General features: G+C 42.5%; 1 protein-coding gene across 1 annotated transcript; it reads left to right on the plus strand.

Annotated features, from left to right (window-relative positions):
- Positions 1-2,201: 2,201 nt before the first annotated feature.
- Positions 2,202-9,247, plus strand: LOC140203371 (transmembrane protein 213-like). Its single transcript, XM_072269421.1, has 3 exons — positions 2,202-2,353; positions 2,441-2,518; positions 7,873-9,247. Exons 1-3 carry the CDS (start codon positions 2,278-2,280, stop codon positions 8,055-8,057), a joined length of 339 nt encoding a protein of 112 aa, XP_072125522.1. The 5' UTR covers positions 2,202-2,277; the 3' UTR covers positions 8,058-9,247.
- Positions 9,248-27,053: the final 17,806 nt, after the last annotated feature.

The following is a 27,053-nucleotide window of genomic DNA, read 5'->3' on the forward strand; positions in this document are numbered from 1 at the left end:
CTGTGTAGAGACCGCTTCTTTTTATATTATATGTCAATGACTTGGATAACAGAATTGATGGCTTTGCTGTAAAGTTTGCGGATGATGCAAAGATAGGTGGAGAGGCGGGTAGCTTTGAGGAAGTAGAGAGGCTACAGAAGGACTTAGAAGGATTAAGAAGTGGCAGATGGAATACAGTGTCGGGAGCTGTATAGTCATGCACTTCAGTAGAAGAAATAAAAGTGTGGACTATTTTCTGAATGGAGAGAAAATTCAAAAATCTGATGGCGAAGGGACTTCGGAGTCCTCATGCAGGTTTCCCTAAACGTTAACTTGCAGATTGAGTCAGTGGTAAGTTGATCTCCTAGTAAGATAGTGGTGCGCTCGAACGCAGCGGCCTCTTAGGAGCCGGTCAAAAGTGCACTTTGCTTTTTAAAATGCTTTTTTTATGATCATAAGACCATATTGGGCTGCAAGAACAAGGGGTACAGCAGGTCTAGGGGAGGAGAAGCCGGCCATCGGCCAGAAGGAGGAGAAGCCGGTAGATGGGCTAGAAAGAGTTCGGAGGAGCTGACCTGGGTGCAGAGTTGATCAGCGAAAGCAGCATGCAGCGTAACCGTGAGTGACCGTCTTGGATGCTTCTCTTGTGATTGCAAGACCCTATTGGACATTGATAATGTGAAGTGTTGTAGGCCTGCTTCCCTTGTTCGGTGGTGAGACAGCTGACGACGCAGCAGCATGGACTTGGCTGTAGCAAGGACGAGGCCTCAAGCGGACTTGCCTGCCGCTGTAGTCCAGGTGAGACAATGCAGGAGGCAATGTAGCGTGGAGACCGTGCTTGGTTGGGAGCTGGCCTCTCCCATCCATGCTGCCCTCCAGTGTTCGACTGGTGGAATGACAGGCTGGATTGCCATCAACTTGCATGTCGCTCAGGGACTTGGACTATACACGTGTGTATGTTTTTTTCTCTTTCTCTTGCTATTTTAAATGCGGCCTTAGCGCCAGAGGAATGCTGCCTGGTTTGAATGTATCCATGTATGGTTTGAATGATAATTAAACTTGATTTGATTAGGTGAAGAAAGCAAATACGATGTTAGCATTCATTTTGAGAGGACTAGAATATAAAAGCAAGGATGTAATGTTCAGACTTCATAAAGCACTGGCTTGGAGTATTGTGAGCAGTTTTGAGCCCCTTATCCCAGAAAGGATGTGCTGGCACTGGAGAGAGTTCAAAGGAAGTTCATGAAAATGATTCCAGGAGTGAAAGGCTTGTCATTTGAGGAGGATTGGATGGCTCTGGACCTCTACTCGCTGGAGTTCAGAAGAATGAGCGGAGAACTCATTGAAACCTATCAGATATTGAACGCCTTTGATAGGGTGGATATGGAGAGGATGCTTCCTGTTATGGGAGAGTCTAAGACCAGAGGACACAGCTTCAGAATAGAGGGGTATCCTTTCAGAATGAAAAAGAGGAGGAATTTCTTTAGCCTGAGAGAGGCGAATCTGTGGAATTTGTTGCCCCAGGTAGCTATGGAGGCCAAGTCATTGAGTATATTTAAGGCAGATAGATTCTTGAATAGTCAGGTCATGAAGGGAGATGGGGAGAAGGCAGGAGATTGGGGCTGAGAGGGTAAATGGATCAGCCATGATGAAATGATGGAGCAGACTCGATGGGCCAGATGGCCTTATTCTGCTCCAATATCTTATGATCTTAAAGAATGTGAGGAGCCAAAGAAGTGGTCCTTGAGAAGTGCAGATCTCAGATGCTTTGGAATTGGGATGATCAGATTTCTTCACAATTCTATCCTCTTTGTCTGAGCTCTTCCTTTCAGATTGTGACCACTGTTTTAGATACTCTACCCAGGGGATACATCATACTCGCCTCTACCCTGTCAAGCCCCGTGAGAGTTTTGTTCCAATAAGTTTTGTTCCAATCAAGTCACCTATTCTTCTAAACCTTGAAGTGTAGATCCAATCCACTGAATCCCCCACCCCCATATTACAAGGTAATAGAAAAGTACAATTCAGCATGAGAAACTAAAATAAAACATCCCCCTAGGGCCATGTACCTGCATTCCTAAATTCATTCCCATTTATGTAATCCTGCATAGCTGCAAATCATTGGCTTCTTCTTCTTCTTTGGGCAGGTAATAGTTACTTTGACAGATTGGAGGCGTGTCTAACCTAGAGATTGAACATTACGTTTCTTTCCTCCCAGCTTTTTTAAAAGGGGATGTTGTGAAACAATAACAAGGAGGTAGGAGGCCGAGAGAGACCTGAAGCAATTTCCTTCAGATCATGGACCTCAGTTCACTGAGCCGTCTCCGAATAAACCCCGCTCACCTGGTTCTGTTCTGGGCATCTGCTGCAATTGGTAAGCACTCGGACTCGTATGAACTTGTGATGTCATTTTGTCAAGCTTTCAAAGAAACTTTCTTCAACGTTCTTATTGCTTTCTCAGAACAAGGATCTGCCTCACCTGAATACAACTTCAGTTTGAACAATTCAACGACCCACAACATGGATCGGTGTGAACAGTGTGAGTATGAGTATATTAACTTAAAATACTGATCAATAGGATTCCTGCTTGCAGGAACAAATCTGCAAACTTGTTCTGTTGGACTAAGTTTTTGTTGTTAATGTTACACCTACAGAGGAAAGTTCCCATTCCCTGTATTATAGGTGAAGAAAATGCAAGTTTTTGCATGTAAAAACAGAAAAAAACAAATAATTCATCTGGCTGATTAGTGATGTTCTAAAATGTAAAAGAGAACACTAAAGTGCTCAGCTATATAAAAGCACAGCCTATGATTGAATTTTACCCTCTAGCTTTGGAGGAATGAATCAATGAGCTGACGTCAGCATACAGTGATTAAATTCATGCAAAACTGCACATTGAGAAAAGTTCTCATTAACCTCCTATTCAAGGATAGTGAACACAAATTTAAAGTGATGGGCAAAAGAAAGAAGGGCCAGGGGTGCAAGTGTGAAGAATTTTTATTTCACCTGTTAATCTGCTATAGTTGTAAACTGAATCTTTAAGGGAAAATAATTGGTGGGGTTATAGGCCTAGAGCAGGAAAAGGATGACTACGTAAAGGGCTGAATAGTTTCCTGTGCTGAAACTGTTTTACAAAAAACATTTAATGGCAGTACGGTGCGACAGCAATTGGACCTACCGCTTACATTTGCGGTGACTGGGGTTCCATCCCAGACTTGGTTGCTGCTGCACAGGGGCAGATTACATCCTTTCCCTGTGGCTGAATGCCCTTCCTCTGGGTGCTTTGGCTTCTTCCCACATCCCAAAAACTTTCTGGTAGGTTAACTGTCTGCTGTAAATTAATTCCTCATGTAGGAAAATAACAAACAGAAGCCAGGGCATGTGGAAGAGAAACTACGTAGCAGGGGTACACAGAATAAGAGAGATAACTAATGGAGTGCTCTGCTGGGAGCTAGCATGGATCCAGTGGGTCCAATGTCTCATATGTTGTTACATTTGATAGGTACTTACAATTTATCCTCAACTACAGCCACTCACCTTCTTCAGGATCTGTTCCCCTCACCTACCGCCACCCCAACCCCAACCCCAATTGTCAATCACTCTCCAACCACAGAAGGCACACTGCTCAAAGTCTGAAAGCTTTGGGGGCAATACTTATTCACCCACCCACTATTGCCTTATGTCAATACCTTGATCAGCCAGCATTCTCACTCGACATACATCTCCCCTTCTTCCATGAACCCATGGAGCCTCTAACAGCAAACCTACCCCAATTCACAGGGCCCCTCATCTCTCATTCACTCCTAAATCCACGGGGTCTCCCATTTCCTGCTCACCATAATCCCACTGGGCCTCTGCTCTCGTGTAGCATCTAAAACCCACTGGGCCTGGGTCTTCGCCTACTGCTATTCTTATGAGGTGCCAGCCACACCATTATGAAATGAGTGGGGTCTTTGCTTCTTGCACTGCTGGTAAACCCAGGGACCTCTGATTTCCTCTGATTCCTGATCCGTCCTGAACCTTCGGCATTTACGTTTGAACTCACATGCCACATTGCCATTAGACAATCTGTTAAGAATCTCATATAAACAATTCACATCAAAAGTTCAAATAATGTTAAATACCAAGAGGAGAACAAAATCCTTTCCAAAGTGTGGACCTGACCTGGAAAAGTAAGCATAATGATTTATCACTTTTGACATGACATTACAAACATGATTTTTAAAAATGAACACAACAATGTGTACCAATTCTAAAATTATCGCAAGTGTTATTGGCCCACTTTTATCAGTGTTGCATTATGAAAATGTACATCATATCATAGTGGATTAATCATACTCCAGTCACACAGTGTTCTTGGCACTTTCTATAGCTAACGTACCACATGCCTCCTGGTACCAGAAGGAGTTTGTCTTGTAGACTGAACAGCACAGCAAATAGGCTTTGTCAGTCTGTAAAACTTTGCTGTGTTCGCTTTCCTCTGAAAAACTCTACAAAGATATTATTAAGGAATGGTTCAGCTCATCAGAGACTCCTGAGCCTATAAACATGAGCTGCACTCCCAATGTAGTCAAACCTGAAGTTCCTGGAAACAACAGAGGTAGACCCACCAGAACAACACTGCTGCCAAATTAATGTCAGCTTTAGTTGTGAACAAGCAGAGAGTTGGTCTTCCAGTTATGTTCCTGGGGCACATTTAAAGAGACTAGCTCTGCTTGAATTTACTTATTAACCTGGTATGGAAATGCATAGGCAATGTTCAACAAAGAACATTTAAAAAAAAACATCAAAACAGAAAATGCCAGAAATACTGAGCAAATGAGGCAGCACCTATGGAGAGAGGAAGACAAGTAATGCCTCCAGTGAAATGCTTGCTGTCAGAACAGGGAAAGAAAGAAAAGGCAGCAAGCAATGGATTGGACATAAAGAAAATCCCTCATGGTATCAGGCAAAGGTTGACCTAGATCTGAGGTTATCTGCTTGAGGTGTTTGCAGGGCAGTTAGATGATAAGGACGCAGATAAAGAAAGAGATGGAAAATGCTTTGGAGCTTAAGTTAAATCCACAAACTCCTCCAATAAGAGCATTAGACCAAAAGGTAGAATTAGGACATTCAACTCATTGAGTTTGCTCCACCATTCAATCATGGATGATTTATATTTGCTTCTCAACCCCATGTTCCCACTTTCTCCCCATAAACGTTGATGTCTTTTCTAATCAAAAACCTAACAACCTCCACTTTAAATATACCCAATGACTTGGCTTTCAGAGCCATCTTTGGTAACGATTTCCACAGATTCACCCCTTTCTTCACCTTTGAAAGGCGATGCCTCAAGAAGGTAGCATCTGACCATGTCCTCTTTCCATTATAACCATCAGGGAAGAGGTACAGGAGCCTAAATAAACTCAGTCAATGTATTAGAAACAGACTTTCCCCCTCCCCCATCAGACTTTATAACAGTCTATGAACCAACGAACACTACCTCACTAATCCTCTTTTGCACTATTTCTTACAGTACCTTAATAGTAAATTGCACTGTATTGCTGCCACAACACAACATACTGTATGTTGGTGTTAATAAATCTTAATTCCTCTGGCTAAAGAAATTCCTTCTCATTTCTGTTCTAAAGGGCCATTCTTTTACTGAGGCTGTTCCCTTCTGATTCTGGACTCCCCCACAACTGGAAATATTGCCTCCATGTCCATTCTATCCAGGCCCTTGGTAGCACTTAAATGAGATCCCCTCCTTATCCATCTAAACTCCACTGGGTGCAGGCCCCGAGCTATCAAACACATCTTATACATCAACTTTTTCATTCTGGGATCATTTTCATGAACTTCCTCTTTAACTTCACTAATGCCAGCACATCCTTTCTTAGATACGGGGCTCAAAACTGCCCACAATACTCCAAATCTGGTCTGACCTATACCCCATAAAGTCTCACCATTACATTCTAGCCTTTATACTCTTAGCTTCTCAAAATGGATGCTAACATTGCATTTACCTTCCTTACCACTGACTCAGCCTGCATATTAACCTTAAAGGAATCCAGCATGACTCCCAAGTTCCATTACACCTCTGATTTTCAAATTTTCTACCCATTTAGAAAATATTCTATTTCATTATTTCTTCTGCCAAAATGCATAACATACACTTCCCTATACCGTATTCTATCTCCCACTTCTTTGCCCATTTTTGCAACCTCTCCAAGTCTTTCTGCAGACTCCCTGCTTACTCAACTCCTCGTGTTCTTCATGATCTGCAAAGTTGGCCATAAAGCTACCAGTTTCATAGAAACATAGAAAACCTACAGCACAATACAGGCCCTTCGGCCCACAAAGCTTTGCCGAACATGTCCTTACCTTAGAAATTACTTAGGGTTACCCATAGCCCTCTATTTTTCTAAGCTCCATGTACGATAAGGTCTTTCAAGGAGTCTCTTGAAAGACCTTATTGTATCTGCCTTCACCATCGTCACCAGCAACTCATTCCACGCAGTCACCACACTCTGTGTAAAAAACTTATCTCAGACATCTCCTCTGTACCTACTTCCAGGCACCTTAAAACTGTGCCCTCTCGTGTTAGCCATTTCAGCCCTGGGAAAAAGCCTCTGACTATCTACATGATCAATGCCTCTATCCACACGATCAATTAACATATAACGTGGAAATTAGCAGACCCATCACCGACCACTGCGGAATATCATTAGTCATGGCAACTAACCAGAAAAGACCCTCTGTATTCTCACTCTTTGCCTTCTGCAAGTTTGCGGATCTCCTATCCATGCTAGTAGTTCCCCTGTAATACCATGGGCTTCTCTCTTATTCATCAGCCTCATGTGCAGCACCTTGTCAAAGATCTTCTGAAAATGCAAATAAACAACATCCACTGACTGTCTAACCAGATTGCTACTGCCTGAAAGAATTCCAACAGATGTGTCAGCTAAGAAACCACACTGACTTCAGCCTATTTTATCATGTTACTCCAAACCCTCATCCTAAGTTACCCCAAAACCTCATCCTTAAGAACAAACCCTTACTGACCAATGAAGTCAGGCTAACCGGCTTATAATTTCTTTTGCCTCCCTCGCTCCTTAAAGAGTAGAGTAAGATTTTCAATTTTCCTGTCCTCTAGAATCTTCCCTGACTCCAGTGATTCTCTAAAAGTCACTATTATTGCCTCCACAATCTCTTCAACTACCTCTTTCTGAACCCTGGGATGCAGTCCATCTTGTCCAAGTGACTTATCTACCTTCAGACTGTTTAGCTTCCCAAGCACCCTCTTCAATTTAAGTTCCTCTCTCATAAAATACAGGGTGAATTCCATTGTATTACAATCACTGCCGCCTAAAGGTTCTTTCACCTTTAGCTCTCTTAATCAAATGTGCTTCATTGCACAACAGCAAATCCAGAACTGCCTTTTCTCAAGTGGGCTTGACCACAAGCTGCTCCAAAAAGCTACCTCGTGGGCACTCTATAAATTCCTTTTCTTGGGATTCAGTGCCAAGTGCTGATTTGAGCTTTCAAGTCTTGCTATTCTTGTTTCAAGTACAGAATCTTGCATGCTTGTTTTCTTAAGTGGCATCTTTATCATACAGGAAGCAAGGAGCACTGCACCCTCTGCTCTCATTATGTTACAACAGGGCTGGTAGTTTTCCAGTGCCTGGAAGGATAGTAAGAGTTCTAACCAGCCCTTCCACCTTGACTACATCTTCCCGCTAGTAATTTCCAAAGCAGTAAGTGTTGTAACAGTTCTCAAAAGGTCACCACTCTTACCTGCCTGGTGACTGGCAGGCTACAAAACTCAGTTTACAAAATTGACTGAAATAAAATGGTCTTGGCTATTATAAAAAAGGTGTCTTTTATTAAACTACAAGTTACATATCTCCACAGATTTTCAGAATGGCCAGGATCTTTGTGCGGTAACAAAATCGTGCTGTCAGACAGGAGTGGATGAATACAGCTGGATTGCTGCGGCTGTGGGTTGGAGTCTTTGGTTTCTCACCCTCATCCTTGTCTGTGTGAATAAAGTAGCCAAGCTGAGGCCGGATGAGTCACAGAAGTACCCTTCAGCCTGACACCTGGGAGGAAGAGGAACCCCTTAGGGAAGGAAGAAGGGAGCTCTCAGACTTTCTTTGGCATCATCTTAGCCAACTACAGTCATCAAGTTGCCTGAAGCAAAATAAGATTATCTATTGGAAGTGGAACTCAATAAAGGCTGCTAGATTATGCTAATCTACATGACATTTATCAAGAGTTTCGGAAACAACTGACAATGAAACTGTGTGCTATTTCATATCTTCCATTGCACTTGAAGAATTAATCATTTGATAAACAATTCTTACTTTTTGCTCCTACAATTTCTCTATTGTAAAACATGTCTGTTGTTGTTTTATTGTCTTTATTCTTAGGGCTTTTTTGAACTTCCTATTCTTGTTCCAGGTACAGCATCTTGCATGTTTGCTTTTTTTTTTGTTGTGTGGCATCTCATGTGTTACCATGGATTTGGAATTACTTCAGTGCCTGGAAGGATAAATTAACTAAATGGTGCATGGTGGGCTATCAAAACCTTTTCCACCAGAGCCCTTGCTTATGAGGGCCAAGGAGCTGCATGTAGTAAAACAAGTGTGATCGACTTAGCCAACTCCCACTTGCCTGATTAGCCAGCAAAGACCTGATTTTGCACATGACCTCATAGTTTCTGCAGGTCATGATTAAATATGGAAAAGTCTTCTCCCAACATCCAGTGGATATTGCTGGGCAGTTCTGGCTAACTCCATCTATTGTGTCTGTCGTATGCACAGAGAACTCAGAAGAAAAATCATGATCCTGAGTGTTCAGACAGCAGGCACTGCACAGGCATGGTGGAATTTACGCTTCCTTCACCTATTCTTGCATTTTCCTAATGCAATCACACCAGTTGTTATGAAGTCCAAAGTCACCAGGATAGCTTTTCCAATGGACCTTCCTTATCTTTGATACTTTCTTACTTTGCACATACAATGGTCCTGAAAGTACTATAAAAATCTATTCCCCAATACCATTGTTTCCTTGGTGTTACCTTTAATGCAATTTTTAGAAGCAATATAGGGCAGAACTCAATCCATTTTTTTTTGATCCTTGATAAATCAACAGTTACCCAGCACATTTGGTTGCAATTATTGCTGTACAAGGTGGTCACACCAGTTACTGAAAGCAAAGGTTCACATACTTCTTCCAACAAATCCATGCAATATTGGATAATTTTTTCAATAAATAAATGAACAGGTATATTTTTTGTGTTATTTATTTAATTGGGTTCTCTTTATCTAGTTTCAGCCCTCAGTTTCTAATATTCAGCAGCTACAAATATTAGAATGTACCTCTTCCTTAAGGCTGTTATAGCCAAGCTCCCACTACCTATTAAATGCTCCCAATGGTGTGTACATCAAATAGCGGCTGACAACCAAGTCCAGCTCCTGGCCTTCACGTGTGGCTTAGCTACCAAGCCCAGTGGAACCATTTTTACTGACAGAAGGGGCAAAGACGAGTCACTGGTGCCTTAAAGCCAAACACTTTGGGCAGATGGGGCTCGTCATCCGTGGTTGGCAGCTCATCTAGGAGAAGGAAAGCTCTGATCTCAAACTTATGCTGCCTTGCGGCTATACCCACTCATGGGGAAGGCTTGGGGAGTAAACCCAGAGGGAAAAATCTGGAGCTGGAGCCCCTAAGGCAGTCCTACGTGGAGTTCAAAGCTGACTGGAAACTCCTGCAACGCTGCTGGTGCCAAACTGTATCGGACTGCCGTTCCTCTGGGCTCATCAGATGCATTGAGAGGGGGAGCTTGCTACATGGGCAACAGATTGTTCTCCGTATCATTAGGGCCCAGGTTTGTGTATCTAGACAGCTAGGATACAATATGCATAGTCAACTCTGACCAACGGAGGCCTCACTCACTCACGTCTTCCTTTATCATATTTCTACAATGTTTATTTCACCATTCAGAAAGCTGAGATGTTCCAGACTCCAGGTTTGATCCTGACCTTTGCTACTGTGATGCCGAATGCATGGAGTTTGTACGTATTCCTTGTAATTGCATGTTTCCCTCTGGGTATTTCCATTTCCTTCCACATCCCAAAGTCAAGCAGCAAGGTTAATTAACCACTGTAAATTTCCAACTAATGTAGATGAGTGACACAATAATTAAGGGGGATTTGATGGGTGGTGGGCAAGAGAGAATAAGTTTTAGGGATGCAAGGAAATAAAGAGAGGGATTGAGATCCTGGGGACCAATACAGACCTTTTGGCTCAACTGGTCACCTGCTGTACCATACGTTCACACTTAAGCGTCAACTTAAATATGGACAGTGTATGTAATATAAAGGAGAAACTGGAAGACTGATCTGTGCATGAGTCACTGGGCAAAATGGAAGGGCAGCAAAATGGTTAATATTGTATAGGCTCTGCTCTAGATGCTCAGATGGAACATTATAATAGAAATGCACAATGATTGACACCTGGGCAGGCCTGCAAGTGTGCAACATTGAGCAGCAACCAGCAACTTTGCAGAGGGCTAACATGCAACCACTAACAGGTTACTGTTATTGCAGCCATAGATACCGCTGCAAATTTGTTGCAAACCTGCGCATCAAAAGACTAAACAGGACAGCTGAAGTGCTGTGTGGGTCACTGATGTCTCTCATGATGTTAGTATACATCGTCCTGCTGCTGTGGCACCTTACTGTTGCCTGTCCACAGGCAAGCTCAGACTGCTACTGTACCTTTGCCTAATGGTGACTGACTGCTAATGGTGTAAGCTTTTCAGACCTAGAGGTGCTCAAGTTTATACTTTCTGCTCCTTCACAGAAAGCTAGCACCTTCCACCAAGTATCCTGCTCAACTAGAGTACCACTATGCAGTATCACTAGGACATAAAAAGGCATGAGTATCTCAAACACATGTTCATTACTTGGCATGCTGTATAACATTGCCTTGGTTGGGAAGTTTAATTTGTAATGCATTTTATGTTTGCATTGTGCCCAAATAGACATTCCAAGAGTGACTTACTGAATGTAAGGTGTGGTGCTCTCGGTGGGCAAGATCGTGTTTACTGATTTGGCAGGTAAATTGGACTTGGAAGCCCTGTCTAAAATGGCAGGTTAGGTTGCTTCCTTCCTTCCTCTTCCTGCTCTTCAGGTTCTTGCCCTATTCTTAGTGGCAAGAGCTGTGCCCTCATAATAACAAGCCTGTGTAGCAAGTAGCAGACTTGCACCAGCCCTGGACATCTCCTGCAACATCACACCAGAAGGAGCCAATGCAGAGTCACAGAGGTACAAGGCAAAGAAACAGACCCTTTGGCTCAATTCACCCTTGCTGATCAAGTTGCCTAATTGAACTGGTCCTATTTGCCTACATATGACCCATATCCCTTTAAATCTTTGCTATCCATGCAAATGTCCAAGTGCTTTTTAAATGTTATAATTGTACCCATCGCTACCTGTTCCCTGGCACTACCGTCTGTGCGACAAAGTTGCCTCTCAGATCCCTTTTAAATATTTCACCTTTTAATTTAAACCTATACCCTCTAGTTTTGGCCTGGGGAGAAGATTTTGGTAATTAACGTTATCTATGCCCTCTCACGATGTAAATAAAACTCTTTTAAAGTAATTCCTCAGCTTCCTATGCTTCAAAGATTGAGGTCCTAGCCTAACCAACCTATCCTTTTAACCTGCTCTCTCTAGCCCTGGTAACATCATCTTTTGTAACCCCCCCCCCCCCCCCGTTTAACAACATCCTTCCGATAGCAGGATGACTGGAACTGTACACAGTTCTCAAGTGTGGCCTTATCAAAGCCTAGTACAGCTGTAACATGACATCCCAACCAGCACTAATATTCTGACTGATGAAGCATGTCAAATGCCTTCTTGACCACCCTGTCCATCCATGTTGCCACTTTCAAGGAAACTAGGTACTGTACCTTACTATGTACACTTAGATATCCACGTTCAGTAATGCTCTCCAAGGCCCTTCCAGTTATTGTATACATCCTTCCTGACTGCATCTTAGTAAAATGTTACACATGTATTTATCTGAATCCACCTGTCATTCCTCAGTCCACTGTCCCAGTTGATCAAGATCCTGTTGTAATCTTAAATACCCTTCTTCACTGACCAGCAATCATTTGCAAACATACTAACCATGCCACTTCCAGCATCATCTAGATTGTTAATATAAATGGTGAACAACAGCAGACCCAACACCAGCCTCAGCAGCACATCATTGGTCACAGCCCTCCAGTCTGAGAAAAAAAAAATTCACCACAATCCTCTGTCTCATACCATCAAGCCAATTGGCCAGCCCTGCCAGGATGCCATCCAATTTAACTTTCTGGACTACCCTACCATGTGGTACCTTCGGAAAAGCTTGGTCAACTGATCTTATCTCATTTGCAAAAGGATCTATTTCTTTCCCTGCATATAAGTCCCTCTCACACTTCCAGCCGGATACACAAAATTGATTTTAACCAATGTTTTGAAGACAAACTCTGCCATCTTCGTCAGGGATGATGCCTAGGCCCTTTGAATCCTCATCCAATCATGTTTCCACTCTCCCACCTTGTTTAAAATCAAATTCCTGTTCTTACTTAGAGCAAGACCTTTGTCTTTGTTAAAATTTCCTTCCTCTAGTTTTATTCCAATGGCTTCCTACACCAGGTGGTCCCAAAACCCATTGGCATGGCACAGCAGTTTACAGGATCCTGGTGTTTATAGGATTCCCTGTGGATGCAGAGCAGCATATTTCGGCACAGTGGACACATCAAGGAGCCCAGGAGGCCGATCCGTTTGGGTTACCTGGAGAAATCGGTGGTAGCAGTATATTGCATTTGCAATGGCCATAGGATTGACTTCAATGGCACAAAACTACTGTGCCGCGCCAATAGCTTTTGGGACCATCACTGCCTGGTATGGGAACTGTACCTCTCTCAATCGTAGGGTTCTGCAGACAGTGGTGCAGACAGGCCAGTACATCTATAGTTGTGAACTTCCCATGATTCAGGACACTTACAAAGACAGGTGTGAAAAAAGGGCCCGAAGGATCATTGTGGACCCGAGTCACCCCAACCATGGTCTATTCCAGCTGCTACCATCTGGGAAACTGTACCGCAGCATAAAAGCCAGGACCAACAGGCTCCCGGACAGCTCCTTCCACTAGGCCATCAGACTGATGAAACACACTCAAATCAACGTGAGTTAATTAGTCTGAGTTGATCATCAGACTGATTAACTCATGTTGATTTGAGTGTATTTCAGTGTTACATAGACTGTTCCATTTATCATAAATTATTATAAATTACTATGTGTGCACATTTAGATGGAGAAATAACATAAAGATTTTTACTCCTCAAGTATGTGAAGGATGTAAGAAATAAAGTAAATTAAATTCAACTCATCTGTCTTCTTGGCCACCACATAAAAAAAAAAGCTCAATCAAATTCATGAAACAACTCTCCATGCACAGACCTATACTGATTACCTCTAACCATTCGTTTTCTCTCAGAATCTCCCCCAATAATTTACTCACCACTAATATTAGGCTCACTGATCTGTAGTTCCCAAGATTTTTCTTGCAGCCTTTCTTAAATAAAACACACATTAGGCACTGTCCAATCCAGAACAATGGTTTGCTGTATGGTGTTTTGTATGAATAACTAAATAGGTCAAAATGGCATAAAAAGAAACAAAAACAAAATCAAGTTGCTGGGAAGGAAAGTTTAAGTTGCATATATTTTGACACACTTCCTTACAATTGGAGTGGGGCCAAAGGAATAAAGCATAGCAAATGTATCAATGTTCAAAAAAAATGAGAATAAATCTTAAACATAAGAAATTCTGCAGATGCTGGAAGTTCAAAGCAACACACACGAAATTCTAGAAGAAGTCAGCAGGTCAGGCAGCATCAATGGAAATGAATAAACAGAGAACGCTTTGGGCCAAGACCCTTCTTTAGGACAGCGCTCTCCACCCAAAACATCAAGCCGGTTTATTCATTTCCATAGATGCTGTTTGACCTGTTGAGTTCCTCCAGCATTTTGTGTGTGTTATTCACAATAAATTTGCCAACTACAGCTTTTGATCCACAGTATTGAAAATAAACTTTGAAAAATACATTCCAATACAAATTCTAGTTCTTTGATCAACCTATTCAAATTCCTTGCTCTTCCCCACTACCCTGTGGTGTAAATGTGATGCTGGAAGTTTAGATTTTCATAATCGACTAAAAGATGTGTAAGCAAATTAAAGGATTGCAGGGACAGTGCCAGAATAGAAAATTAACAGAAAAGGGACAGTAGTGCAATACTTTTTCCAGAATAGGAAAACATTGGGATCACTCCTATTTTTGATTTTCATTATTGACTTGGATTTGTAATAAATGCAGAAGGGAAAATGCAATGCAGCAGAGAATGGGGAAGTGGAAGATACAACACTTGAAACTTAATGAGTGATCTCCACCACCCTGGCCATGTCATCTTCTCACAGCTGGCACTGAGCAGGAGATACAAAAGCCTGAATTCCAACACCACCAGGTTCAAGAAAGACAACTTCCCTCCAACCATTCGGTTCTTGAACTAACCTAATCACTATGTAAGGTATAGCAATACCATGACCACTTTGCACTACAATGGACTTCTTGCTCTAATTGTGTTCTTTTTTACAATTTTTTTTTGTGTGTGTGTGAATACTCTTTATTTAATCATGTGCCTGTGATGCTGCTGCAGCAAGTTTTTCATTGTACCCATGCATACATGTACTTGTCCATACAGCAGTAATCTCGACTTTGACAGGGTCCACTGAATGCAGTAGTAAATTTGCATTTGTATTTTTTTACTATCAAAGTGTAAGAGTCATTACACTTCAAGTATTTTGTCTTCCACTTCTCTATTCTCTTGTTCTGCACTGCATTTTCCTTCAGCATACATGTACAGATCTCAATATCCTACTTCAGATGGAATAGTAATGATGATTTGTACATATTAACTGAACGGGGCAGTAGTTCAATATTTTTCCAGAATAGAGGAACACCTATAGTAGCGTTTCTCTCCAACACATTAGGACCACTACATTAATGTCTTGGATCCATAATAAGACAGAGGAGCATGCAGAGGAAATAAATCTTGGTGGATCATGAATTCTTAAGACTAACGAGCCAATCCACAGTCTTGGCTGCAGATTCTTGGTCGAAGGCAGAGTAGAATGCTGTAACATCATGCTGGGCTCAGAATTTAATAAGATGAGACCATAAAGGTATGACTTGAGGCCTCTGCTGAAGGATGTTTGCTTGGAATCAGAGGAGAACAATCAGAAACAACAGTAAAAACATGGCATGGGATAAAAATGGGTGAGAGATAGAGCCAGCTTTCTCTCCTTCTGCTTCCATTCATCTCCTTCTATTTACACTGCCTCCAGACAGATCAGCTCATCTGCATGAACACTACTGGAGTCAGTCTCTTTTGCTCTATCTTTTCACAGACATTCCCACTGTTCTCTCCATCTCACTCGCCTCCCTCTGGCTTAAAATTTATCTTTGATTTCTAACTTTGTTGAGGGTCACACTTTTTAAATGTAACTGTTTCTCTCTACACTGCTGTTCCCTGACCCACTGAGTGATTCAATCGATTCCTGTTATTTTTGGTTTGAGAACATACCAGCTTCCATTAGGTTTTTAATGACCCTTTGCCAACTTTGTTTTACAGAATGGAGCTAATCTGTATGCCAGTTGGTGTGCTCCTGCACTTTCAATGAGGTCATGATTCTCCTTCCCCTTCTCTGAGACTTATTGTAAGAAGGCAATCAAAACTTGTTTGCTCAAAAACTCAGATGGAGATTCTGCTTATTATTCAGCTACTGAAAACATTACAGCTCTGACCCCTACAGATGTTCAGGGTTTGGAAACTACTTAACTTTCAACACCACAACATAACCAAAAATAGCAATGGTTCCTGCTCCACCACAATTATGAGAGAACATATGTTGACTGAGAACTGAACTTCGGTCTTGCATGGTTTCATGGCTCTAGGTTCAGTGCTGTGAAAAATTAATTAGGTTTCTGGCAACCCAAATACAGTAACTTGTGATATTGAGTATACATGGTACAGTTAAGCTCAAATGCATCCGATCCACAAAACTTCCCCACCATAGCATCACCCCGACAGAAAGGCATGCTAGTGCTGCATGGAGTGGGTGGGTGGGGGGGGGGGCGTTTAAACTATTATTGCAGGGGGATGTGAACCTGAATGCCAGAATAGATCAACGAAAGGTTGTGGAGACAGATGTTGTTACAACCTCAGACAAGTCCGGAATCAAAAGGTTGACCATGGTGGAACTGATGTTCTGAGCTGAAAGTAGTATCATAGGAAAGGCAGATGAGCTCAGGGCATGGATTAACACTTGGAATTATGATATTGTAGCCATTAATGATACTTGGTTGTAGGAGGGGCAGGACTAGCAGCTCAATATTTCAGGGTTCCATTGTTTTAGACATGACAGAGTGGGAGGGATTAAACAAGGGGTAGCGTTACTAGTCAGGGAAAATGTCACATCATTGCTCAATCAGGACAGACTGGAGAATGCACTCAGTGAGGAATTGTGGTTGGAACTGAGGAATAAGAAAGAAATGACCATGTTAATGGGGCTAACTTTCAGATATCCAACAGACCACAGAATTTAGGGGAATAAATTTGTTGAGAGATTGCAGACTGTAGAAAGAAACATTAAGCTTGTTATAGTAGGGTTTTGGCTCGAAATGTCGACTGTACTCTTCTCTTAGATGCTGCCTGGCATGCTGAGTTCCTCCAGAATTTTGAGTGTGTTGTTGGGATTTCCAGCATCTGCAGATTTTCTCTTGTTTGAGGTTGTTTTAGTAGGTCATTTTAACTTTCCACATATTGACTGGGAGTCCCATAGTGTAAAAGGACTAGATGGGGTAGATTGCCAAATGTGTTCAGGAAATGTTTCCTTAATCAGTACATAGAAGTTCCAATGACAGAGCGTGCAATATCTGATCTGCTATTAGAGTATGAGACAGGGTAAGCGACAGACGTTTGTGTGGGGGAACATTTACATCTAGTAATTATAATGCCATTAGTCAAAGTGAATATGGAAGAAGATTGGTCTGGTTTACAGGTTAAGATTCTAAATTGGAGAAAGGCCAATTTTGATGGTAACAGAAAGGATCTGGTAAATGTGGTTTGGGACAGGCTGTTTTCTGGCAAAGGTGTACTTGGTAAATAGGAGGTCTTCAAAAGTAAAATGTTGAGAGTACTAAGCTTGGTATGTGCCTGTCAGAAGAAAAGGTAAAGGTAACAGATTTAAGGAACCTCAGTTTTTAAGAGATATTGAGGCCCTGGTTAAGAAAAAAGTTCATAGCAGGTATAGGAACAAATGAGGTACATGAGGAGTATAATAAAAGCAAGAGAACACTTAAGAAAGAAATCAGGAGGGCTAAAAGAAGGCATGAGGTTGCCCTAACAGACAAGGTACAGGCGAATCCTAAGGGATTCTATAAATATGTTAAGAGCAAAAGGATTGTAAGGAACAAACTTGGTCCTCTGGAATATCAGAATGGTAATCCACGCATGAAGCCAAAAGAGATGGGGAGGTATTAAATGGATTTTTTTTTTTGCACCTGTATTTACTCAGGAGATGAAGAGTCCACAGAAATGAGGCAAAGCAGCAGCAAGGTCATGAGCCTTATACAGATTACAGAGGAGGCGGTGTTTCCCCTTGAGGAAAAATTAGGTTGGATATATCTCCAGGGCCTGACAAGGAGACCCTTAGACTCTGTGGAAAGCAAATGCAGATATTGCAGGGGCCCTAGCATTGATATTTAAATCACACTTAGTGACAGGTGAGGTACCAGAGGATTGGAGGATAGCTAACGTTGTTCCATTGTTTAAGAAAGGCTCTAAAATAAACTAGGTTATAGGCCAAAGAGCCTGACATCAGCACTGGGAAAGTTATTGGAAGAATTTCTAAGAGACCAGACATACGAGTATTTGTATAGGCATGGGCTGATTAGGGATAGTCAGCATAGCTTCATGCATAGTCAGTCATGTCTAACCAATCTAAGAGCTTTTCAATGAAGTTACCAGGAAAGTCGATGAAGGTAAAGCAGCAGATGTTGTCTACATGGACTTTAACAAGGCATTTGACAAGGTCCCGAATGGGAGGTTGGTCAAGAAGGTACATGCGCTTGGCAACCAAGATGAGGTAGTAAATTTGATTAAACATTGGCTTTGTGGGAGAAGCCAGAGAGTGGAAGTGGAAGGTTGCCTCTCTGACTGAAGGTGACCAGTGGTGTGCCACAGGGATCAGTGTTGCATCCATTGTTGTTTGCCATCTATATCAATGATCTGGATGATAATGTGGTTAACTTGATCAGCAATTTACAGATGACACCACGATTGGGGATGTAGTGCAGAGTGAAGAAGAGCTTTAGTGGTATCTGGTCCAGCTGGGAAAATGGCAGATGGAATTCAATGCAGACAAGTGCTAAGTGTTGAACTTTGGTAAGACCAACCAAGGTAGGTCTAATACAGTGAATGGTAGGGCATCGAGGAGTGCTGTCAAACAAAAGACATCTGGAAACACAGGTACATAAATTCATCGAAAGTGTAATCACATGTAGATAGGATTGTAAAGAATGCTTTTGGCACATTGGGCTTCATAGAGCAAAGTACTCAGTCCAGGAGTTGGGATGTAATGTTGAAATTGTGTAAGATGTTAGTGTTAAGAGTGATTTTTGGGTTTAAGGTCATTTACATTTAGCAAATGGCTTTGGCTACCAGTCTTCTGTTCCTTTAAAATGTATTGTGGATTTAATTTGGAACAATGCATTCCTAAAAGCTGTGAATCCTATTCCACAGATGATGTTGGCATCTGTGGGATGGATGCGAATTAGGTGGTGTGAAGCTTGCATCTAGTTTCAAAGAAAGTATTGTATATACTTTGTAAATATGGAATTGTCATTTATGTTTAGCACATAAAATACCAAGTAAATGTATTGTGGATTCAGTTTGGAACAATGGATTCCTAAAAGCTGTGGATCCCAGTCCAGACGATGCTGGCGTCTGTGGGATGGATGTGAATCAGAAGGTGTGAAGTTTGTATGTAGTTTCAAAAGCATTGTCTATATTTTGTAGATATGGAATTGTCCTCTGTGTTTAGCAAATAAATATCCAGCCCCACGTTGGGCTAGCAGACCTTTCCACTTAAAGCGTCTCCTTAAGATGCCTGCTGTCCCTGCTTTGCATCTACCAGTAATTTTCTCCGGCAATTTCATTCACACAACAACAGTTAGTGAGACCCAAGTTGGAGTATTGCGTGCAGTTTTGGTCACCTACATACAGGAAAGTTGTGAATAAGGTTGAAAGAATACACAGAAAATTTACAAGGATGCTGCCAGGTCTGGAGGACCTGAGTTATGTGGAAAGAGTGAATAGGTTAGGACTTTATTCCTTGGAATGTCGAAGATTCAAGGGAGATTTTCTAGAGGTATACAGAATTACGATGGGTATAGATAGGGTAAATGCAAGCAGGCTCTTTGCACTGAGGTTGGGTGAGACTACAACTAGAGGTCATGGGTTAAGGGTGAAGGGTAAAATGTTTAAGGGGAACACAAGCAGAAACTTCTTCACTCAGAGGGTCATAAGAGTGTGGAACAAGCTGTTAGTGCAAGTGATGTATGCGAGCTTGATTTCAATGTTTAATAGAGGTTTGGATAGGTATATGGACGGTAGGAGTATGGAGGACTACGGTCCCGGTACAGGTCAATGAAAGTAGGCAGTTTTAAGTGATTTGGCAGGGACAAGATGGACTGAAGGGCCTGATTCTGTGCTGTACTTTTCTATGACTCTGCTTCTATGCCTTTTTGAAATTATTCATAACTTTGCATTGCATGCTGATAGAATGTCACAATGGTCACTTTTCAATAACACTCATTCACTCATTATATGCATTTTCCATCTCTTTTGTTAATCTTCTTACCCTAGTTTATGACACGAGTACTTCAAGAGATCATTATTCTTGAAATGCCTGAGCAGATTTGATACAATAGGCACTTGCATCCTCTCTCTGCCTCAATAGTAGACTGCAATGGTCAGTGCATGGCTTGAAATACACAAAGGCCACAATTGAACATGGGGTTTCATGGACTAAGTATCATAGCTTAGTTGGTTAACTCACTGCATTAATGAGAAAGGTGGATATCCGATGACATCAAATATGAATGATGCTTCTCCGTTCAGATTGCATACCTTTAATCCATGGACAAGCAAAATAAAACATGCCTACTATAAATCCAAACAGTACTACTAATGCACATCAAGCTTAAAGATACTTCAATTTATATACTGTATTATCTTTCAGAACCATGTGTCTCAAAGAACTTCACTGCTAACTGAGTAAGCTTGAGGTACAGATCACACTATAATATTGGTAAGATGAAAGCACAGAAGCAAAGGTCCACATGTACAAGTAATGCTTTAGTGCTGGTTTATAAATTTTGGGCAGGATTCAAAGAAAACCTTTGGTGTTTCCTAAAATGATGGAAAGCAGTAACCTTAGGCTAATCCCAACTGCAAACTATTTCAGTCATTTGTTCAAATGTGATGCTAGTTTCATTATAAATGATTTTACTTTTCTGTGTCTAGTTTTTAAGAGGTGGCTGCTCCTCATCTTTGAAGTTAATTTACAAATTACAAAGCACATTATCCATCTCAAATATTTCTGTCAAATACGTCCATGAAAAATATATATAAGACTGCAAGAAAATTTGCAGCTTCTGTGCTAAACATGAATACATGTCAGAGAGAAGTAGTAAATCACTTAAGAGCTTTGTACTTGCAAGGCTGGTTGAGTTTGCAAGCTGTGAGGATAAGTAGCAGGTTATATAATGAGTTGTTTTGATAGAGTGAATAGGCAAAGACAATTTTCTACAGTCAGTTTTTCCTGTATAGAGGGGTTATTATTAACTTTGCTAAGATAATAGAAGATAAAAGAAGCAGGTGGAGCTTAGGAGACAATGGCACCCAATCACGACTCCTTTGTTTGCATCTTCGGAAACAACTCTATTTCTATCTTTAATATCTCTATTTTTAACTTTCAGGGTTCTTTTGAAGACCCTGACCTGGAGTTACACACTGACTTCAGTTCTTTGTCGGAATGGGACTTGCTCTCGGGGCCTCACGACCAGTCGTTATTCGATATACCAAGGACGTGGCCTAGAAGATTAACGTGCCTTCGAGTTTTGGGGATTTCGTGGCTCTGAAGGCAGGTGGACTCAAGGTTGGTGCCTCTGCAGGAAATCTGTGTGTCGTGGGAGATGGAAGATTGAAAGCAGCAAGCTGGCTGCTGGTTGTGTGCCCAGAGGCCCAAGTTCTTTGGCACAGACCTTGGAAGAAGCGACGCAACAGACTTTTAACATCGTAAATCAGCGAGTTGTTTGTTATGTCTTCCCTCTCGCTGTGAAATGGAGACATCTCTTTTTACCTTATTAGGGAGAGAGAGTCTGTGGTATGTCGAATTACCGGGTGAACGAGTAGTCTTTGGGGTACTGCAAGTCTGTGTCTTTGTTGATGCTTTGCTGCATGCTTGAGTGGTTGGTGGGGGCAGGAGGATTGTTGCTTTGCTGCTGCTTACGTGTGGAAGGGGGAGTTGGAAGGGGGCTTTGGGTTCTAACATTTAACTGTCATTCATTCTTTGGGGCATTCCTCTGTTTTTGTGGATGGTTGCGAAGAAAAAGTATTTCAGGACGTATATTGTATACATTTCTCTATCATTAAATGTACCTTTGAAACCTTTAATAATGTGGATTATAATCTAAAGAAATTCTCTTACAGTTGTTTCTGTACCCAGTGGTAAAACAGAAATCATTCATTCTTTAAAGGAGTAAATTGAGAAAATGAACAAAAGGAGTAACTAAACAAATGAAAATAGTTTGTGTGTACATACATAGGGGAAAACCTTAGTAGCTAATTTAGTATATACATGTTTTTCTTTGCAGGAATCAGGGCTCAGATGCTAATTTACAAGTGAATTCTGTGGCAGGGGAGAATACAGTTAAGTAAAAAAAAACCCAAAGGCATCATGCCGATCTCTTTTTTTATATAAGATGACGCTTCCACTGAAGAACCATTTGATTTACTTTTATCTGAGATAACTAAAAGTTTATATATATAAAACCATCAGTAAAGTGATAGAATAAAGATACAAGGGTTCAAATTTTTACATCCTAAAATCATCCCAAAGTACTTCATAATCTATCTGGGAGGTGTGCCGTCTTTGTTCTGAATCCAAAACTTTGAAGAATGAGCTTTGGTTCAGAGGCTCAATTCTCATTCATCAAAAGCTCTTAGATTTGTTGTCCATTCGCGAGTCTTGATCACATAAGTGGACATTTAAAGCTGTATTGAGAATGTGCTGCATCCAAAACTACACTATGGATGGATCCTTAAATTAATAACCTATTTGGGCAATTCTGGTGAAAATTCTGGGCAGGAAACAGTGCCCGAGGGAGCTCGGCGAGGGGCCTCGCATTGACCGTTACCTTCTAAGAGGTAGATCAAATCAATTGAGTGAAGCCCAGTGGCAGGACAAACACCACAGTCCACAGGGTATCAGCACCCCAGGCGAAACTCAAACAAGCACAGATCCACCAACGGACACGAGTCCAGAGCCCAACCAGCCACGGCCAGCAGCAGAAAGGAAAATGAAAGGATGGAAGCCCCAAATCTTATGGCCTAAATCCTGCCAGAAGACTGAGTGGGAAATCATCAACATGGACCTAGTCCATCTTCTAGAAGGACTGAAGGGAAGTGTGGAAAGAAAACTGGAGAAGTGGGGAGACACCATATACAGCTATGGGATAGAGGGATTTGGAGTGAAAAAACAGAGGACACAGAAGAAATCTTCGGTCCAGCCTAAGTCTAGGAGACAGCAGGAAATCGAAAGACTGGTGAAGGGAAAGGAGACAGCTGAGGAAACAGTGGTGGAAGTCCACAGAAGGGGAAAGGAAAGGACTCGAGGTATTACAAGCAGAAATAAAGCAGCGCTTGACAAAGCTGTGAAGAGCAGAATGCTTGAGAAAACAACATAAGAGGAAAGAACGGGCGAGGGCAAGCTTTGACAGAGACGCTTACAAGTTCCTCAAAAGGCTCTTTGGCAAGAAGAACAGGGTCCCTAGAGTACCTGTGAAGGAACTGGAGGAGCTCCTGAGGAAGACCCACTCTGATAACCATGAGCCAGTCACCATTCCGAATGACATGCTACCAATCCACCCAACTGAGCACCAGATGGATGTAAGGCCCCCTACATGGAAGGAGGTGGAAAGTAAAGTTAAACGAGCAAGATCAGCAACAGCTCCAGGGTCCAATGGCGTCCCATACAGACTCTATAAGAACACCCCCGGCGTCCTGAAATACCTCTGGAATCTAATGATGGTGGCATGGGGGAAAAGAATTATACCTAAGGCATGGTGAAGGGCGGGAGGGATACTAATTTCCAAACAGAAGAATTCCTCAACAATCAGTCAGTTCCGCCAGATCAGTCTCCTGAGTTTGGAAGGAAAGATCTTTGGTGTAGTGGCTCAAAGACTCTCAGCCTTTTTGCAGAGCAGCAACTTCGTCGACACATCAGTGCAGAAAGCAGGAATATGGTTTCCCAGAATGTCTGCAACACGCAAATGTCATCTGCCACCAGATACAAACTGCCAAGAAAAAAAAAGATAGATCTGCTTGTGGTCTTCCTAGATCTTGCCAATGCTTTTGGGTCAGTGTCTCACAAGACTCTGTGGATAGCTTTCAGCTTTTTCCAGGTTCCAGAGGGCATCACAAAGCTGGTCAAAGTGTACTTCAAGGATCTGCAGTTCTGTGTCACAACACAAGATAACACCACCACACGGCAGCACCTTGAGATAGGCATAATGGCGGGCTGTATCATCTCTCCTTTGGCAGTTATCATGGCAATGGAGTTCATTATCTGAGCATCACAATGGGTGGTCGGAGGGAAATACTTGAAGAATGGGCTGCATCTTCCTCAAATCAGGGTGTACATGGATGACATGACCACAATAACAACAAAAGCATGCACCAAACGCCTGCTGGATAAGCTCCAGGGAAACATCAAATGGGCACCAATGGAGATCAAACCCAGTTAAGTCTTGCAGTATCTCAATTGTCAGAGGCCGGCTCACTGACATAAGGTTTTGTATCAATCCTGAGTCAATACCAACTGTCCTTGAGAAGCCCATCAAAAGCCTCGGACGTTGGTACAATGCAGACCTCAGAGACACAGAGCAGGTGGAACTACTAAGGCAGGATACAATCAGTGTCCTCAAGCTAATCAACAACACGGCTCTCCCAGGGAGGTTGAAGCTTTGGTGCTTTCAGTTTGGACTGCTACCCCGACCTATGTGGCCAATAACCATCTATGAGGTCACTTTGTCTCATGCAAATTGGTTGGAGAGGCTGGTGAACTCACATGTGAGGAAGTGGCTTGGGCTACCAAAATGCCTTAGCAGCACAGGACTTTACGGGAACGGAGCCCTTTCTCTGCCAATTTCTAGCCTGGTGGAGGAATACAAATGTGCCAAAGCAAGGCTGGAAATGACACTCAAAAATCTTGGGAACCAATCGTAAGAGGTGTTGCTCCTGCTCTAGTAACAGGGAAGAAATGGACCCCGGCCGCAGCAGTACTGGATGCAGAAGCCATCCTCCGACACCAGGCCATAGTGGGCTATGTCCAACAGGGCAGAGGAGGCTTTGGCCTTGGAGTGATGAAACCTACCTGGCAAAAGGCTACTACAACTGATCGCCAGCATCTGGTGGTGGTGGAGGTGCGCCACCAAGAAGCAGCAGCCAGATGTGCCAAAGCAATATCCCAAGCCAAGCAAGGCTGCTGGATGAGGTGGGAGGGTGTTGTGAGGAGGAAAATCACATGGAGTGAGCTGTGGAGCATGGAGTCAAACAGACTGAGCTTCATCATCACAGCAACATATGATGTCCTGCCCTCTCCTACAAACCTAAATCTTTGGCTGGGAGAGGATCCAGCCTGTCCTCTGTGAGCAGTTCCGGCATCCCTCAAGCACATCTCAGTTAGTTGCAAGACCAGCCTAATACAAGGCAGATACACCAGGCGATACAACCAAATGCTGAGGTGTTTGGCAGCTGAACTGGAGTGTAAGAGACTAACCACCAATGCCAGGCCTCTCAATGCCCAGATAACGGTCGCACAACTACCATCCTTCATCCGGGAAGGAGAGAAACTGGGGGTTAACCCCTTGCCTCACGACTCATGCCCACTGAGTGCAGCCAGGGACTGGGAAATGCGTGTTGATTTAGGCCAGAAACTTACCTTCCCATCGGAAATTGCAACGACCAACCTGTGGCCTGACCCGGTTCTTTGGACCAACTCCTGTTGGGGCGTCTTTATCATTGAGCTGACGGTCCCCTGGGAGGATGCTGTGGATGAGGTTTACGAATTGAAAAGGCTGCGATATGCCAACCTTGCAGTTGAAGCAGAGGAGCAAGGCTGGAATGTAAAAGTGCGCCCAGTTGAGGTGGGGTGCAGAGGCTTTGTAGCCAGTTCCACCATAAGGCTGCTAAGAGAAGTAGGAGTCAGAGGGCAGGCCCATAGGAAGGCAATCAAAGCACTTGCTAATGCCGCCGAAATGAGCAGTCACTGGCTGTGGCTGAAAAGAAGGGGTGTTGTCTGGGCTGCCAAGTGACCATCTGGAGACAAACCATGTGACACACACCCAGGTCTGATCAGCCTGTGGTGGGCCTGCCTCGGCTAAGGGTGTCATGTGATAAAAGGCCGAAACACCCAGTGATGTCGAGGTACACAACTGAAGATATGTCGTAATGGTATCTAGTGGTCATCTCTAGTCAAGTCAAGTGCAGTGCAGAAACTTTAGGGATTGTAGCATCCAGTCCTATTAATCAAATTATCAAAGCAGAATATGAGAGCTTGTGTCCTGACCAACAATAATCCCTTTAGTCAACACTACTGAAATAAATCTGCTCTCTGAACAGAAATGGAGCCCAAGCTTTCTGGACTCTTATATACTCTAATAGTCTGAAATACTACTGTCCAGAACATTCCGAGTACCTTGGTTTAACCACTCAAGGCAATATTGCACTGTTTTGGAATGTTACGTACATTTGCTACAGTTGGATTTCAACTCAAAACCTGATTAGAGATAGGCCTGACAAAGGCTCCAGAAATTGATGCCTACTCCAGTTTCAAGGACATGAAGCACAGACATGAGAGACTGCAGTTGCTGGAATGCAGCAACACACAAACAACTGAGGAGGAACTCTGCAGTGCCTACAGAGGAAATAAACAGTCAATTTTTAAGGACAAGACATTTCAGCTGGACTGGTTAGAGGCCAGAAGACAGAATACAAAGGTGGTTGAGGGGAGGGGGGAGAGATAAGCATGAGTTGACAGGTGAATCCAGAGAAGATGTGTAGGTGGGGTGGGGTGGGGAGAAGTGGGATGATGTGAGAAGCTGAGAGGCAATAGGTAGAAGAGTAAAGGGCTGAAGATGCAATCTGATTGGAGAAGACAATGGACCATGAAATATAGGGAATAAGGTGGGTAACCAGAGGGGGGAAGGTGTGGGTGATGGCTCGGTTGTGAGGGCAGAGAAGGGGCAAAAGGGTAGAGGGTTAAAATAGGCAGAAAGTTAATAACATGAATCCCAACTAAAAGTGTACTTTAAGATATAAACCTAATTTTAAAAAAAATATTTTGTTTTAGGACCCTAAAAATAAATTCTTAAATAACAAAACTAGAGCATAAAATCAGAAGGAATGCCCAAGACTCAACAGCTCCTTGAATGAACTTGCAAGCTCCATGGGACCTTCCTGTGTTCTTACAATTGGTGATTTCTTTCAATGCACTGAATGATATTTTATCAGAGGAAAGGTTGCTCTGTACGCTGAAGAATTTTAACTAGGAAATTTCAAGTAATGAAAGGAGAGCAGGAACATTGGGAGCGGTACCAATGATTCATTTAATTACTTAATATTTTGGTAA

This window comes from Mobula birostris, chromosome 9, assembly GCF_030028105.1.
Source record: "Mobula birostris isolate sMobBir1 chromosome 9, sMobBir1.hap1, whole genome shotgun sequence".
In the NCBI taxonomy this organism is placed as follows: Eukaryota; Metazoa; Chordata; class Chondrichthyes; order Myliobatiformes; family Myliobatidae; genus Mobula; species Mobula birostris.